At 38.2% G+C, this 14,976-nt stretch overlaps 1 protein-coding gene across 3 annotated transcripts in view; it reads right to left on the bottom strand.

Moving 5' to 3' along the window:
• HERC2 (HECT and RLD domain containing E3 ubiquitin protein ligase 2) overlaps positions 1 to 14,976 on the bottom strand; it is a 112,241-nt gene that overhangs the window by 92,748 nt on the left and 4,517 nt on the right. For all 3 annotated transcript variants that reach the window (XM_032100276.1, XM_032100278.1, XM_032100277.1), the window contains exons 3-4: positions 7,754 to 7,868; positions 181 to 318 (exon numbers count right to left, since the gene is read on the bottom strand). In XM_032100276.1, the coding sequence (XP_031956167.1) occupies positions 181 to 318; positions 7,754 to 7,868 (253 nt within the window). The remainder of the gene's footprint in view (positions 1 to 180; positions 319 to 7,753; positions 7,869 to 14,976) is intronic.

Genomic DNA, 14,976 nt, shown 5'->3' with positions numbered 1-14,976 from the left:
TTAATTACAGCAAATGTTTAATTTCAATCACAGTTAGCCACTTACTCAACTTATTTCACTAACCTAGCAGATGCATCAGTCAGCAAGCACATGTGATACAAATACTTCCTGATGCTACAAAAGTAGTGATCAATATAGAATATGTAATGTCAGTGACAATGACCAAAACAGCTGTAATACCTGGTTGTTTACCCCACACCCAACTCTCAACAATCGATTTGGCCCTGTAAGTGGGCAGTGGAGTCTCTTCTTCATCTTTCTTTTCTTTGTCGTTTTGCTCTTCTTTCTTTGACGCAGTTTGGCATTCAGTGCTATCATCTAAAGAAAACAAAAGGGAGGGGGAAAAGAAAAAGACCAGTTAAACTACCTTCAGTTCAAGCTGGGATTCAGGTCTAGATTAGAAATGTAAAGGTGAAATCCCCAGCCCACCAGCTGACGGAAATATAGTCTATCATTAAGAGAACAGGGTGGGGGGAGGACAGTTAACTGTCACAGGTGCTGGGTCTCATGTTACATTTCATAAGACAGTGACCTTACAATCCAGAAATCACCTCTATAACCTCCTCAGGATGATGAACATCTAATATAGATACTATCCTGTAAGACTTGCAAAGGATTTGTAATACACAGTACTGCAAAGGAGGCACTTTGAGTCAGATTTTGCTCCCAACTATTCCTATTTCTGTAGTATTTACTTGCTTTTATATTCCATTTCCAACAAAATAAAAAAAGACAGCAGTAGCCTTAATTTCAAAATCAAGAAGAGCTATATATTGGCATTTACACTAATTTTATGCAGCAGTATGTCAACATCTGTAAAATATCTAGCATCTTAGTAATTACTAGCAAGTAATGAAAATAATTCCACCATTTTCTGCCCAGGCAACAAACACCACGTGCAATCCTTTTGAGACCACTTTCACAAAGACAGAACACAGACATTAGTCACTTACCTCCGTAATCAAAGGCTGCATGAAAGTCCCAATTTCTAAACACAGTAGAACTAGACAGCTGGAAGTTTCTCCTTATTTATACTGGGAATATGGATTTCCATATCCATACCTCCAGTCAGTTCAATGCATAAGACTGCATTGCAATTGAGGGACACATGGCCAACTACTTTCCTCACCCTGACCTTCTTTTCAAACCATACCACTCAGAATTTCTGAAGTCCAGCATTTGAAACTTATCCATGAAGAGTTTAGTTCCAGTCATTTTTACCTGGCTCCTAAAAACTGACCAATCCCTCATTCCTATCTGCCAATCTAGTCCATAGACTCCCTCCCTAAATGTCCTGGCCACAACATGAAAGATAATCACTAGTATTTTGTCTTCTTTCCTCTCTCACCCCCACACACGCTCCAAAAAACCTGCATTTGTACCAGCATAAATCAGAAGAAAAGAATAATCAAGAGGTTCACATCAGCAGCCAGACACAGAACATCTGACTGCAGCCTGCCTCACACTCAGAGTGAGATCAAAGGCTCTCATTACCTCAGAACATACAAAATACACCTATCACAATGTACAAAAGCATGGAACTGTTCTTTCCATCTGGCCTGACAGAAAATTAATGCTTAATCTGGTTGGAACTGGATCTGTGATTGGCTCTTTGTTAAAATTTTTTTAACTGGAGACAATAGCACCTCCTAAAATAAAGCTTTTTGGGGGAGCCTTAATTACACAAATTTTAAATTAAAGCCACTGTTTCCTAACCTATAACTGACACTAGTGCTCAGGAGGTGCAAGATGAAGACCGAAGAGCAGGAAGAAAAGGAAAGAAGAGGAGACATTAATTGCAGTATCCATGATGGGGCTGAGACTGTGGGCCAAGGAAGAGATAGGAAAGTCACTTGAGAACAGGAAAATGCAATTTGTATATACCTCTTGTAAGTGGCAATCGGAGAACGTAACTGCGTCCCCCAAACACTGAGGAACAACCTATAAGTCACTAGGTTTGATAACAATGTCCAGAATGTGATGTAATCCAGCTGTTTCTATTCAAAGGCACATGCAAATAACACTGAAAGTACAGAATCCATTATAGACCATTAAAGGACCCTGTTCAGCCCCAGTGGTTCAGAGTATTTCCACAGTAACACCATAATCTCACTGTTTCTGCACTCACCCACACGTCTAGAGACACACTTTTCAGGGTCTGGAATTTTAGTTAGTGGGTAGAAGGGTGCTGTGCCAAGATACTGTTTTGCAGGCAGCTGTAGGAGAACTTGTTACACTTATTAACAGAACCTTGGCAAGGGATGACAACCAAGGGCTACGAACTTAGTCATTTTGTCAAACTCCTCACTGCAAATGGAGAAGATCCCAATCCAGGTGGGAACTCAAGCTTTTTATGTAATAAAAACAACCCTGACATGTAAATCCACATTGTCTGTATGAACTGAAAAGAGGAACAGTGAGAGAAAAAGTGGGAAGCAGATGAGCTAAAAATCACATTAAAAGACCATGTCAAATTGTTCCCCAAAGACGGTTCACTATATTTGCAAAAAAACACTTGTCGCATAACAGACAAAGCTGGTATCAGTCTAGACTGAAACCAGCAACACAGACATCATAATTGTGGAAGTTTTGTTATGCTTCATGAAAGATTTTTAAACAGGGAGACCCAAGGAGTTTTCAGAAAGAGGGGCATGGAGGAGAAAAATCTTGAGCAAAGCCAGAACAGGCCAAAGTAACAAGTAGTAAGACAGTTTTCAAAATAGTGCATGCAAAAATACAGTGCACTGCGTCAGCATGATTTAACTTAATTTTGTGAATATTGTGGTGGGGGAAACAACTGCGTAACATCTCCCTGAATGAACTTTCTCTTCATTATGTTTTACTTTACAGCCTTATGCTTCCATGCTGAGGCAGGTAGGCATAGCCAGTCAAAACTGAGCAACTGCAGAAACCGTTCTCAACTAGAAATTAGCTCCCAAATCAAAGCACAGTAGCTCACCATGTGTGCACCATCTCGCACAGCCATAGCCTAATCTGGTACAAATGGAGGATAAAAAGGAAGCACTAAAAATGGAACTTACATTTCATAATCCATGAAGAAAAAAACCTGACACTGCTTAGTCGCCTCCACCACCTGGTACAGTACGGTCTTGGTCTGCTCTGAAATGCCAATGAACTCAGGTAGTTGGGAATCCCTCAGTCCAGAGAGAAAGCTGGCAACAGTTTCCTTACAGATGTTGCCCCTCACAGGGCAAAAAGTCACACAGAGTGCTTTAGACAAGAGCTGTATTTTATAACCACCCTAAACCAGTACTTGGCAGTCCCAGAACCAGGAAATATTTCAGCTGCAGTATATTTTCTGTCAAAAATCCTTTACTTTTTACACACACACACATATACATACATACACAAAATTGATAGTTACTTGGGATGGAAGGACACATGCCTTACCATTTGCAAACCATATTTATGCAGCCTTCTAGGTTGAGTCAAGATGATAGACTGTGATCTCCTAACCCTAATCATAAATAAAGTTTCTTTTCTTCCCTGGTACACTAATTTTTTTACAATACATTCTTTAAGTTATATTTTGAATTTACAATAGAGCATTTTACATTTATGAAATCAAACTGTCCTACAGGGTGACTAAAGACTTCCCTATCCTGCAGAGAGAGTATGATAATCCACAGCTGAGCACTGAATTCTTGAACCACTGAGTACATAGCCGGGTCAGGGGAAGCAGAGAAGTGGCACTTCTCACTTTTAACAATTTCTCCCTTACACAAAAAAGGAGGCTCAAAGCAGGAGCCAGCCTTCATGCCTGCACACTACTAAAGTTTGATTTATAACGTGGTCTGAACAGCAGCCACCATAACCAATTCCCACATACTGCTATTCTTGTCATAAATATTTTGTTTCTGCCAGCCTCTCTGGAATTGCTTGTGGCATTTGGACTTTATTTAACCTGCCTGCAGGTGCAACACTGAATGAGGTTTATGGATTCAGTGGCACCAGGCTGAGAAAGATCCAACTTTCAGGTAAGGGGAAACAGAAGAGGAAGCCCACAGTGTTTACCAAAGGCAGGACAGAGGTATGAAACTGACGATTTTATATTTTTGTCCTGGAACTTAAAACAGCTAATTGAAACAGAATTTTCCACCTATGAAGTTTGAGGAATCAAAAATAAATAAAAAATAGCAACCCACAAAATAGACCTGTGTAGTTGACTGGTATGTCTTAAAATTTTACAGTAATGGTTCTCTAACTTGAAAATTTAGTAATAATATTATTTACTACTTTTTATTATTTTCAGTACATAGGTTCCCATATACAAGGTATTAATCTAATCCAAATTTCCTGAGGGCAGCCTGATTATCTTTTAAGTACATGCAATGCTACAAGTGCACCTGTATTTGGACATCACTACTGTCAACAGCTGTGTCCTCAGATGGTACCTGGAAACATGCAAACACATTCAGTTGAACACATTTATCAAATATGTTTTTCTGAAAGTGCCACGAATTCAAAACAAAGAGCTTATTCCTAATCAAACATTCTTGCTAACAGGAGGGAAAAAAAAAAAAAAAAAAAAAGCACTACTTCTATATTCTTCCTAGAGAAAAAAGGAATGATTTTTGTTATCAATAGCATGTTCTTCCAGTCTACTGCCACTACTAATATCCACTGACAGAATGAAGTGCTGCTTCTGAACAGTCCTGTCAGCATCAACAGAGAGCTACAGCAGTAGTGAAGAAACAGACTTATAATGGATGGGCTTAAATCAAAGCTTCTTAAAACAGACTGAATAAAAGGGACCACGTACAGCAACCCCTCTTGTTTAACTCCAGATTAGTCAATTTAGCAGCAAACTCTGAATACTGACATTAATCTATACTGCTTTTCATATAAAACCACTGGGTTTTATATAAATCTCATTACTTGTATGTATGTTTCCCTCTCCCCTTGAATTATATTTGTAGATCATTTATGCAAAAAAGTAAGTACTAACTAAACAGATGTAAATACTTTAGATATTAATTTCATGAAACAACTTGAGCTGCAAGTTCAGAGGTGCAAATTGATCAACAATTTTTCTGGTTCCATGATTCACTACTGCCTAACAGAATCAAACACACAATTAGATTGACACTGACCAAAAATAGCCTTGATTACCTTTTTCTTCTAAAAACTCAAGTCTGGTAAGCAAGATAGATGTATTTTAGAATCCTGTAGGCCAACACAGTAGCATTTTTGAAGGTTATCTTTACTGAAACCCAGTTCATACATTAATCCTAGGAGTTAAGAGCCTGAACAAACTGTTATTTAAATTCCTGAACTACTGCGGTGCTTCAAGAAATAGATGTTTTGGAAATACCTATGCAGAAGAACATACATCCTCCAGCTGTGAAAAGGAACATGTGTGATCTGTGCTATGTAATCCTACCCTTAACTCCTGCAGATGCAAAGAGAAGTGGAAGGTGGTGTTTTAGTTTTTATCCTTCTTACCATCCAATTCTATCTTAACTGGCACTAAAATAAACTGCCCACGACAGTACCCAGTAAGTGATCTCCCCGGCTTTACCTCAACCCCCAAGCTTTTCCCTTTTATTTTCTCCCTCTGTCCTACTGAGGAGGGGCAGCAAGCAAGGAGCTGGAAGGGCTGGCACCTGGCTAAGGTCAACTTACCACAATACAGTACTGGAAGCAACAAGTGGAAGTCTGCCTTCACCACGACCACTATGGACATAAGAAAGCTTTCAAAACCATCATCACAGCTTTGACATTTTAGGGTAACAAAAAAGCCTTATTTATACAGTAAAGTGACAGAAACTCTGTATTTTTAAGTAACCGTATCCTACAGTATTTAACACATTATAAATTTTTGAACCTTCTAAGACATGTGTACACACATATATCCAGCATCTAAAACAAAGAATTCTCATCGCTGTTCAGAATAAGCATCCTAAGTGTGGACAAACAAGTGAAGTCACAGATGATTGACTTAGCACTTCTGGATTTTTACTTTATACTGCTGTCTATATCTAGCATCAGAAGTGACAGATTGCATTTTCCTAGCTGATATTTCAAGGATTACCCTGAAAATTAGAAACAATTATCCTATGACATCTCTCTATAAGCTTTCTCAGAATTACTAAAAGCACTTCAGCACTGTAACTAACAAAAATCTCAATTCTCTGCAGGTACTTAGCTATAAAGATATTGAAAGAACAGTCTTCTGTCAAAGACTAGTACAACTCCAAAAACAATGTGTAAGTATTTGGCACAAAAAGATCAATTCATCAATTTCATTTGCAAAGCAGGTACTTACTCATTACTATAATATATAGTCTTTGGTATTACAGATGGTTTCTATCTGTCTTCTACATGAAAGCATAGTGTGTTGAATTGTTGTACTATGACCACCACAACACCCCTATCATGAGCTGTCAGTGAACAGGAAAGCATTTCCTACAATTCATTTAGGAGGTAATCCTTCCCTCTATTGCATCAAGTTTGCAACACCTGTTGCAATCCAAAAGCACAAATTATTACTCTACCTCCACTCATTTCATGAGCAGTTTTGCAGTATCCTTTCTGATAAGACCAGCTGTATTTTCACCCAGTGTCAACAATAATATTCCAAATGGCCAGCTGCATACGGAAGACAAAAGTTTTCTAACTCTGAAACAGTTAGGAGCATAACCTGGTTTTTATTACAGCATGCAGCCACTCATAACCTACAAAGCTTACACACTTGATAAGTAAATGTATAATTCATTCTTCTCTCAAATTATTTATTGTATCTTATTTCCTGTAGAAATTACCTCCTCTAGTCAAAAACACATCCATTCCTCCTATTTTTAAAGGAGGCATACTATAGGTATGAAAAAACTGTCTACATGAGTAATTGAGCATTATTGGTTTGAAATATCATGTCTTATCCCACAGTATAGTTCAGGAAGTAACAGGTGCTAAGATAATACTTCACTGTTACCAAAGGCAGTATTCCTACCCATCTCTCATTTATCTGGGAATCTTAAAAATTACTGACAAAACTTATCTGACCATTTGGTGAATCCATTTCAGCCAGATCAGGAAACAAATACTTTCCTTTTTGACCAATTTAATTTTCTGTTCAATAAGGAGTCAAGGAGTACCACTTTTGTGGTGAAGATGAAAAAAAAGGCAAGAGCAGAATCACCCCACTGTCCATCACAAAACAAAATCCACCTCCACCGAAGTAATCTCTCTAAATAGATGTATTACTCTGCCATTTGCAGCATTTGAACTGCTCTCAAGTACACTGGAAAACTTAAAAAACAAACAAACAAAAAAAATGCACTACATTCTCAGGCAGATTGTGCACAGTTTTTTAGCTGACCTTTTAGCTACGTTCTGAAGACTGTAAACAAAATTAGAAATAGCAGTATCAGCTTTATCCCATTCCTCAGTCCACTTCCTTTAAACAAAGGCTTCAGCTGTAAACACACCAAGCATACCAAACAAAAAGACACTGCCAAGCCTCTCTCATAATAACATGCCTAGTTACAAAGTTAAATTTCACAAGGCTGGAACAGATTTAAGCCTTCATTTGGAGGCTTAGATGCTACCTTTCTGTACAATTCTAAGAAATCACTTTCAAATGTATTTAATTCAAAACATTAACACCTGCAAATTGTATAGAGAGGTAATGATAAATCAAAGTTTTGTGACAGTATGGAAGCTGAAGTCAATTTTCATCATTACAGTGAAAGAAAAAATGAACAAATAAGAAGAAATTTGAAATCCATACCTTTTTTTGGAGGTAGCTCACCACTCTGTATTAATTCTGTTCCAGGATATACAATCTCTCCATCTTTTACCATTTCATTCCACAAGCCGCATAGTCCATCTCGTGTAAAAGCAAGCTGTTAAAAATAATACATTATATATAGTTACACACAACAATTTTCTCTCAAGCTAACATTTAAAATACATCTGATTTTATACATCATCCCAGAAGAAAGAAAACACATGCACCATCTCATCGGAAATGACATTGTATGCATGTAGGACAGGGATTAAAATGCTCTTCAGAACCTCTGATTGTCTAGCTATGTGCTATTTTCAGGTTAAAAGTGCAAAACAGTAAATTTTAGATTCAAGTCTGGCAAAATGAACTTTTTTTTGGTGACAAATCTCATCAAACACATGGATCTGGTTACCTCAGAACTATCCACCCATTCAAGATGACATCAGTTGGGGGCTGGAGGGCTGAGAGGGTGTGGGGTGCCCTTTTTCCCTTCGGAAAAAGCTATTCAAACAAAGTCAAGCTGCATAAAATCTCAAGACAGAGAAACATACAGTCCCCTTGCCAACCAGCAACTGAAGAGCTGGGCATCTTAACCAGAATGATGACATCAAGGCACAGATTTGTAAATGAATTCAGCCAGTTCAATCTGGTCCTGCTGTGCAAAGCATCTCTCACAACCCTCCCTCTTCTTTCCAACTGCTACAATGCCTCCCCTCCCATGAAGGAGCAGATTATGGAACGATCAAGCCTAAAACCAGCTGCACCCAGAGGAAGAGCGAAGGGCTGCCCCAGCCCAGGTCAGCTCCCAATACACTTTGTGTTCAAGAGGACAAATACTGGCAACAGAATATAGACTCTGCTAGCTGGAGCCACTCAGAAAAGCACTGGCTGTAACACAAATCTCCTAATGATTTAGGAATTTGGATCTCCCTTGAAGGATCCTAATGACCAGGATAACTTCACTTCTGTTGATGTTTTCTGCTTTATAAAACGCTGTAAAACAGGTATCTACATCCCAAGCGAATTCCATAATAACCAGGCTGTAATTCACAACTGTGTAGCATAAGGGAGGAGGGCAGGACATGAAACTGAGAAACAGAATACTTTCTGCATACCCAAGTGGTGCAGTGGACCACATTAAAAAAAAACCCAAACAAACAAAAAAACCCAAAAAACAACAAAACAAAACCAACCAACCAAACAAATAAAAAACAACAAAAAAAAAAATCAACAACCCACCACCTGCTGAAGGCTTACTCAGAAGCATCTTTGTGTTATGTAACTAGCACTCAAATCCAAAGTGTTTCAGCTGAGAAGTAATACAAAGATGTGGCTTAGAACTGCCATAAAATATTTACCATTACACACAGAAGACCACTTGTCTCAAGGAAATAGGTCAAAATAAAATATATTTTAATGATTAAAGATTACAGGTTTTATGAGAGACACCCACCAGCAGGGAAGACATTTGCTGATCTAGCTCATCTCAGTTAACACGAATTAAAAGACAAGTTGCACGCTTTCACACCACTATAACACACTAAACGAGCACAGTAGTTTCTTGACTTCATATTGCATACTTCAGAAATGCCCTCCAACATGTATTAATGACTTCACTAATTCTTCTTTTAGCATAAAATATGAGCTGACACATTGTATGTGTCTGTCACTTACTATTGCCTGATCAGGGGCATAAGAAGGAAAAGAATCATGAAGTGTGAGCTAGACATTATTAATTTTATCTGTGATTTATCAATTGTACAGCACCAGAATCAAACTCTGACCATGCTTTACTGAAAGGTACAGTCCCTGTTCTTCAGCGCCAAACAGCACAAAGAGCTTTTGCAAAGATTTGTCTTTTGCTAAAAGCTTTACATTTGGCTTCATTTTTTAAAAATTGGAATAAGCTGAAGCTGCATTTCAACAAGAAAAAAAAAATAATTCGCCATGAACTGATTTTCTTGATTGTTCCCAGTCTATGAATATTTCAACAATAAATGGCGTTCACTTTTTCCTTCTTTAGATGTGGTCATATATTTTAGTGGAATACCTAGAGAATTTACTTTTCAGAGTTTTTTTCTTGTGTAAAATAGCAAAATAACTGTTTCACTGATTTTGGCTCACATAGTGGTGATAGATTTTTTTTTTTTAACTTTCACCTGTTAAATGCTAACCTACCCTAAAATACAAGCTTGAAAAATAGCAAGTGAGGCAACCCTCCAGATGGGTTGCATAATAAATTACAGTTTGCACAAATTAAAGATCTTTCTCTAATAAATTGTCTTTTTTACACATTTTACTTTACATTCTCAGATCACCTTGGTATGGAAAATTATTGTCACAGCCCATAGAATCTAAATGTCTCCAGGCTTTGAATGCCAGGTTCTTCATAATGCAGCACTGTTCTATTTCAGAAAACTTACTTATTACTTTTGAGAGCATTCATATAAAGCAGAATCAGGAACTGTTTTCTCCACTTCAACCTCTAATCCTTTTACATGGCATAAAGTTCACTCAACTCTTTCGCGCAACTAAAAACTGAAAAAGTAAACAAAATATCTTCAGCCTCGGGTTAGGTTCAAAGTCTTATCAAAGTAACTTTCTTGGTATGTTGCAAAAAGATAGAGGAACCACGAAGACTACAGGTCACAGAGTTCCATCTCCCTCTCCAAATACCTCACCATAAGCAGCCTTCAGATAAACAATTTTGCCTACTACTTAGGTTGTAGTTAACATTTTGTCAGCAGTATCTGTGTTGGGGGGAGGGGAAAAAGGAGACAAGTTTGAACGTAAAGAAACACTGGACTTACTTTACAGCAATAATCAAAGGAACCAGCTGAAAGGATAATTAAGAAACAGTATTTACTACCAATTCATCTGTCATAACTGAGGGCAACCTAATTTCAGCTGTAACAAAATGACTATTAATCTACTCAACATTCAGCAGATACCCAGTATTTGCTATATATAATAGCCAAAAGTGAAAGAAAAGTCTGAGGTTTTAAGTGATAAATTATTTACACAATTTTATTTTCATAATCTCAAAATTACATCATCACAATAGAAAATTTACAGCTCCCCTAAGAGAAATATTTCTTTTAGCCAACAGAAATGGGGAGGAGTGGTTGATACAAAAGAGGGTCGTGCTGACATGCAGAGTGACCTTGACAAGCTGGAGAAACGGGTTGACAGGAACCTCATGAAGCTAAACAAGAAGTGCAGAGTCCTACAGCTGGGGAGGAACAGCCTCAGGCACCAGTACAGGCTGGGGGCTGACCTGCTGGGAAACAGCTCTGCAGAAAAGAACCTGGGAGTCCTGGTGGGCACCAAATTGAACATGAACCACCAGTGTGCCCTTGCCATGAAGAACGTTAATGTATGACCTGGGCTGCATTAGGAGTGTTGCCAGGTTTGGGGAGGTGATCCTTCCCCTCTATTCTGCACTTGGGAATGCTGGGTCCAGTGCTGGGCTCAGCGTGAGAGACATGCACAAAAAGGAAAGAGCTCAGCAAAGAGCCATGAAAATGATTAAGGGACTGGAACACCCTTTTAATGAAGAAAGGCAGAGAGAAAGGGCTTGGGAAGAACACTCATCTACATATATATATATATAAAATCTGAAAGGAAGGTGTAAAAAAGATGGATCCAGGCTTTGCTCAGCGGTACCCAGTGACAGGACCAGCAGGAGTGGGTGTGAACTGAAACACAGGGGCTTCCCTCTGACCACCAGGAAACACACTTTCACTGTGAGAGAGTGACCAAGCAGTGGCACAAGGTGCCCAGGGAGGTTGTAGAGCCTCAATTCTTGGAGCTATTCGAAAGACATTCAAACGCAGACCTGGGCACTGGACTCTAGGTGGCCCTGCTTGAACAGGAGAGTTGGACTAGATGACCTCTAGTCCAACTAGATGACCCTTCCAATCTCAAACATTTGTGACCCTGTGAAACTTGCAGCTGAAGATAACACTCATCTGTGTAGTAGAAAAGTCAAATGTCTGCTTTGATTGCCCAATCCCGCAATTTTTCTTCCTACAGTATTTTATGACTAGCGAGAACAAGTACATATTACTTTCTTCTTTTGCTCCTACCAATACCTCTCATATTCAGTCATTCGTAAAGAGTCTATCAACACATCTCAGTGTTCAAACTAGAGAACTAGAACTTTGTTCAGAACAAATTTGAAAAGATCTCTCTGGTTTCTTTTCTCAAAAAAAAAAAAAAAAAAAAGAAAAAGGTACTTATACTAAATTATTTGAAGAATGTTCACAAGGCAATTGGTGGTACAGTGCAAGAGAAGAAAAACACACTTGGTTGGTGTCCTCATTGCTCCTGACCTACTGCAGTTCCAAACACAAGAGCAGCCACTTGTGTTTTGTGAAGTCTAACACTCTTTTACTAGATTGCTTGATTCATATGAACATCTTTCCCTCTAATAATTTAGTAACTTCATTTGAAAACGTTTAAAGGGATGAACTTAAAACAAACTCAGTAAATTAGCAAATTAAGAATAAGTTTTAACCGAACTTTTACAACAGACAACAGTACCAGAGATGTACCCTCCGTAAATCTCCCCCTCAAGGCCCTGCTTGCCCCACCACTTACATGCTTCCTTCCCAAGACCAGGACAACAGCAGCTCTATACTCCAATACTACCATCCACTGCCTTGCAACTTTGGCCCATGTTCTTAATCCTCCTACTCACTCCAGATGCTAAAAATCTCCCTTGTCCTTTCTCATGACATCTACTGACCTCCTCTCAATCCCCATCTCCTACACATCTCACCTTCAGAAACACCAAGCCTCTTCCATCATTTGTCACACTTTTTCATGCCCAGACCATGTCTCGATCTCTGCACTTCAAAGCCATTTATCTCAACAAATACACGGTTCCCACGCAGACCTAAGGCTCAGCCCTGCTCACTTATCCCAAACTAAAAAAGCAAGGGCCTAAGGAGACTTGAAAGTGAACTTCTGTAAACTGGGCTGCCTCCACTCTAATCTTTTGTTAATCTTATCTCTGCAGTTAAACTGTGATTTATTCTGTCTGGTACAACATCTGATTAAATCCAAGGGGTATCTAGTTTGGTTGCTGACATATGCTGCTGCCAGCCTCCAACAGGGCTGGCAGTGAAATTCCCGTCCATCCCCATCAACTCTAGACAGTAGGACACTGGTGTTAACATTTCCTTGCATTTCAAGAAAATGAAATCTTGCAACCATAACTGGATAAGGTCGTGAGAATTCTCAAAGCACTGCTACAATTTTGCTTTTAATAGATTATTTAAAGAATAATCAGCAGCTCTGATTTTGTTTTGAAGACAACTATTTAAATCAGATGCATTCTATGTAGTACATTAGATTATGTTCTCAATGTGGTTTCATAAACTTCCCTGCAAAAAGCATAGAAGCCTGCATAAAAGTTAGCTTGAACTCAAGAAAAATGAAGCCAGGAAAATAAAATGACACATAAGGACGAGGATTGACTCAGGTGGGATTCCTGGTTATATAATTGCACTGTAAGTTTAAGAAACTGACTTCATAATCACAGAACATCAATATGAATTTAAAATACAAGCTACTTAAATAATCTTCACCACAGAATTGCCAGCAAGGGTAGTGGAGAATCTGTTCTTCTATTCAGTTATTTTTGCATTAGCCTTTGGCTGTATTTTAGACTATATGAAAAAAACATTTCTCTTTAAAAAAATATTAAATCGAAAAACTTTTTCAGCCCAGTAATAGCAAGGAAAATCACAGAACAATAAGTCCCTTCCTAAGTCTCTCTTCTGTTCTTGCTTTTTTGAATCCATTCAATTCGTGTTTCCTTTCTCATTGTTGTCTTAGTATTTTGTCCTAGCTTCCTTCCTTCCCTGCTGAATGAAGCATGCCCTGAAACCCCAGCTGCTTATCACACCTATGCAAAGCACAGTGGAACACCACTAGACCTAGACACAGTGCTCAAAACCTCAGAGAGCTAAGTCAGAAAAGTTCAGCAGTCCCACGTTACTTCGATTTGGGGTTAAACTAGAAACGTCCCCATAGTAGCAGTGTGCTGCTAGTCTTCCACTTGCTGGAAAAGTTAACAGTTAATAGTCACACACAAAGAAAAATAATGCAATTCACTCAAATCTAGAAACTATCTTCATGCATCTGAAGAATAGGTCTGTCCGAGCCCAAATATTTGTACCCATGTGTTAAACCTCATTTCTCTAACCTATCACACCACATATAGTGTTTGTTCCTCCATCTGGAAATCACTTATTTTGGAGAGACAGCACTACTTCATTATTTAAATAATTTTTAAAAATTGCTACTGCGAAGTTCACTTCCTTTAAATATAAAGGAGTCCTCATTTGCAGTTTGTTGTAAGAACTTCCAAATAAGCCCTTCACTTTTTTGATCAGAAAACCAAAACAAAGAAGAAGGTTAATAGGAAAGTAACAAAATAGAGAAGGCAACTTTCACCAACTTCTTGCTTTTAATAGCCAAGACATCATTTCTTTACATAATCTTATCACAAGTAAAGACACTGTTAGAAAGAGTGGGATTTTCAAGAAAATCAAAATGACGAATGTAACTTTGAAGGAAGGGTAAAAAGGTTTCACAACAATGCAACTCTTAAAGGTGGCTATTTCATTTCTAAAAACTCATTTTTATGTCTGGAAAAAGATAGTAACAGAAATAGTCTGCCAACCATGAACTCAATGAAAACTGATGGAAATGCCTCATATTCTTCTTGCAGACAGCTCTTCCACCTTGACTGTTGCCTAAAGTTTTTCTCCCCACTACAGGAAAATGAAAGTTTTTCCTGCTAACTCCTGCTATTAAGCACAACAGTTCTCCACAGGATCCAGAATAAGCAGCCTAATTAAACTCCATTTGAACACACACATGCATCCCATTAGCTCACAGCACTTCTAGTTTTTAGTTGTTCATCCATCACTAATTAAAGGTCGCTGTATAAGATTCTAATTTAGTTGTACAGTACATCTATTTAATCAGAATTATTTTAAGCACAGTTTGATTCTGCAAACTGGGTAGCTAGGTTTAAGTAAACAATTTTAATCTTCCCTTTTTATAATAAAGAATGTCTTCCTTAGGAACAGTCATTAAAACACAATCTCCCATTACACACAGCTTTTGTTATAAATGTGATGGTTTCTACTAGTAATAGTCATCAACAGGTAGGTGTTTTCAATGTATTAATTCAAATCTAAATAAAT

The sequence above is a fragment of the Corvus moneduloides genome, chromosome 2 (genome assembly GCF_009650955.1).
Source record: "Corvus moneduloides isolate bCorMon1 chromosome 2, bCorMon1.pri, whole genome shotgun sequence".
Taxonomy (NCBI): domain Eukaryota; kingdom Metazoa; phylum Chordata; class Aves; order Passeriformes; family Corvidae; genus Corvus; species Corvus moneduloides.
This window is presented reverse-complemented; position numbering and strand designations above follow the sequence as displayed.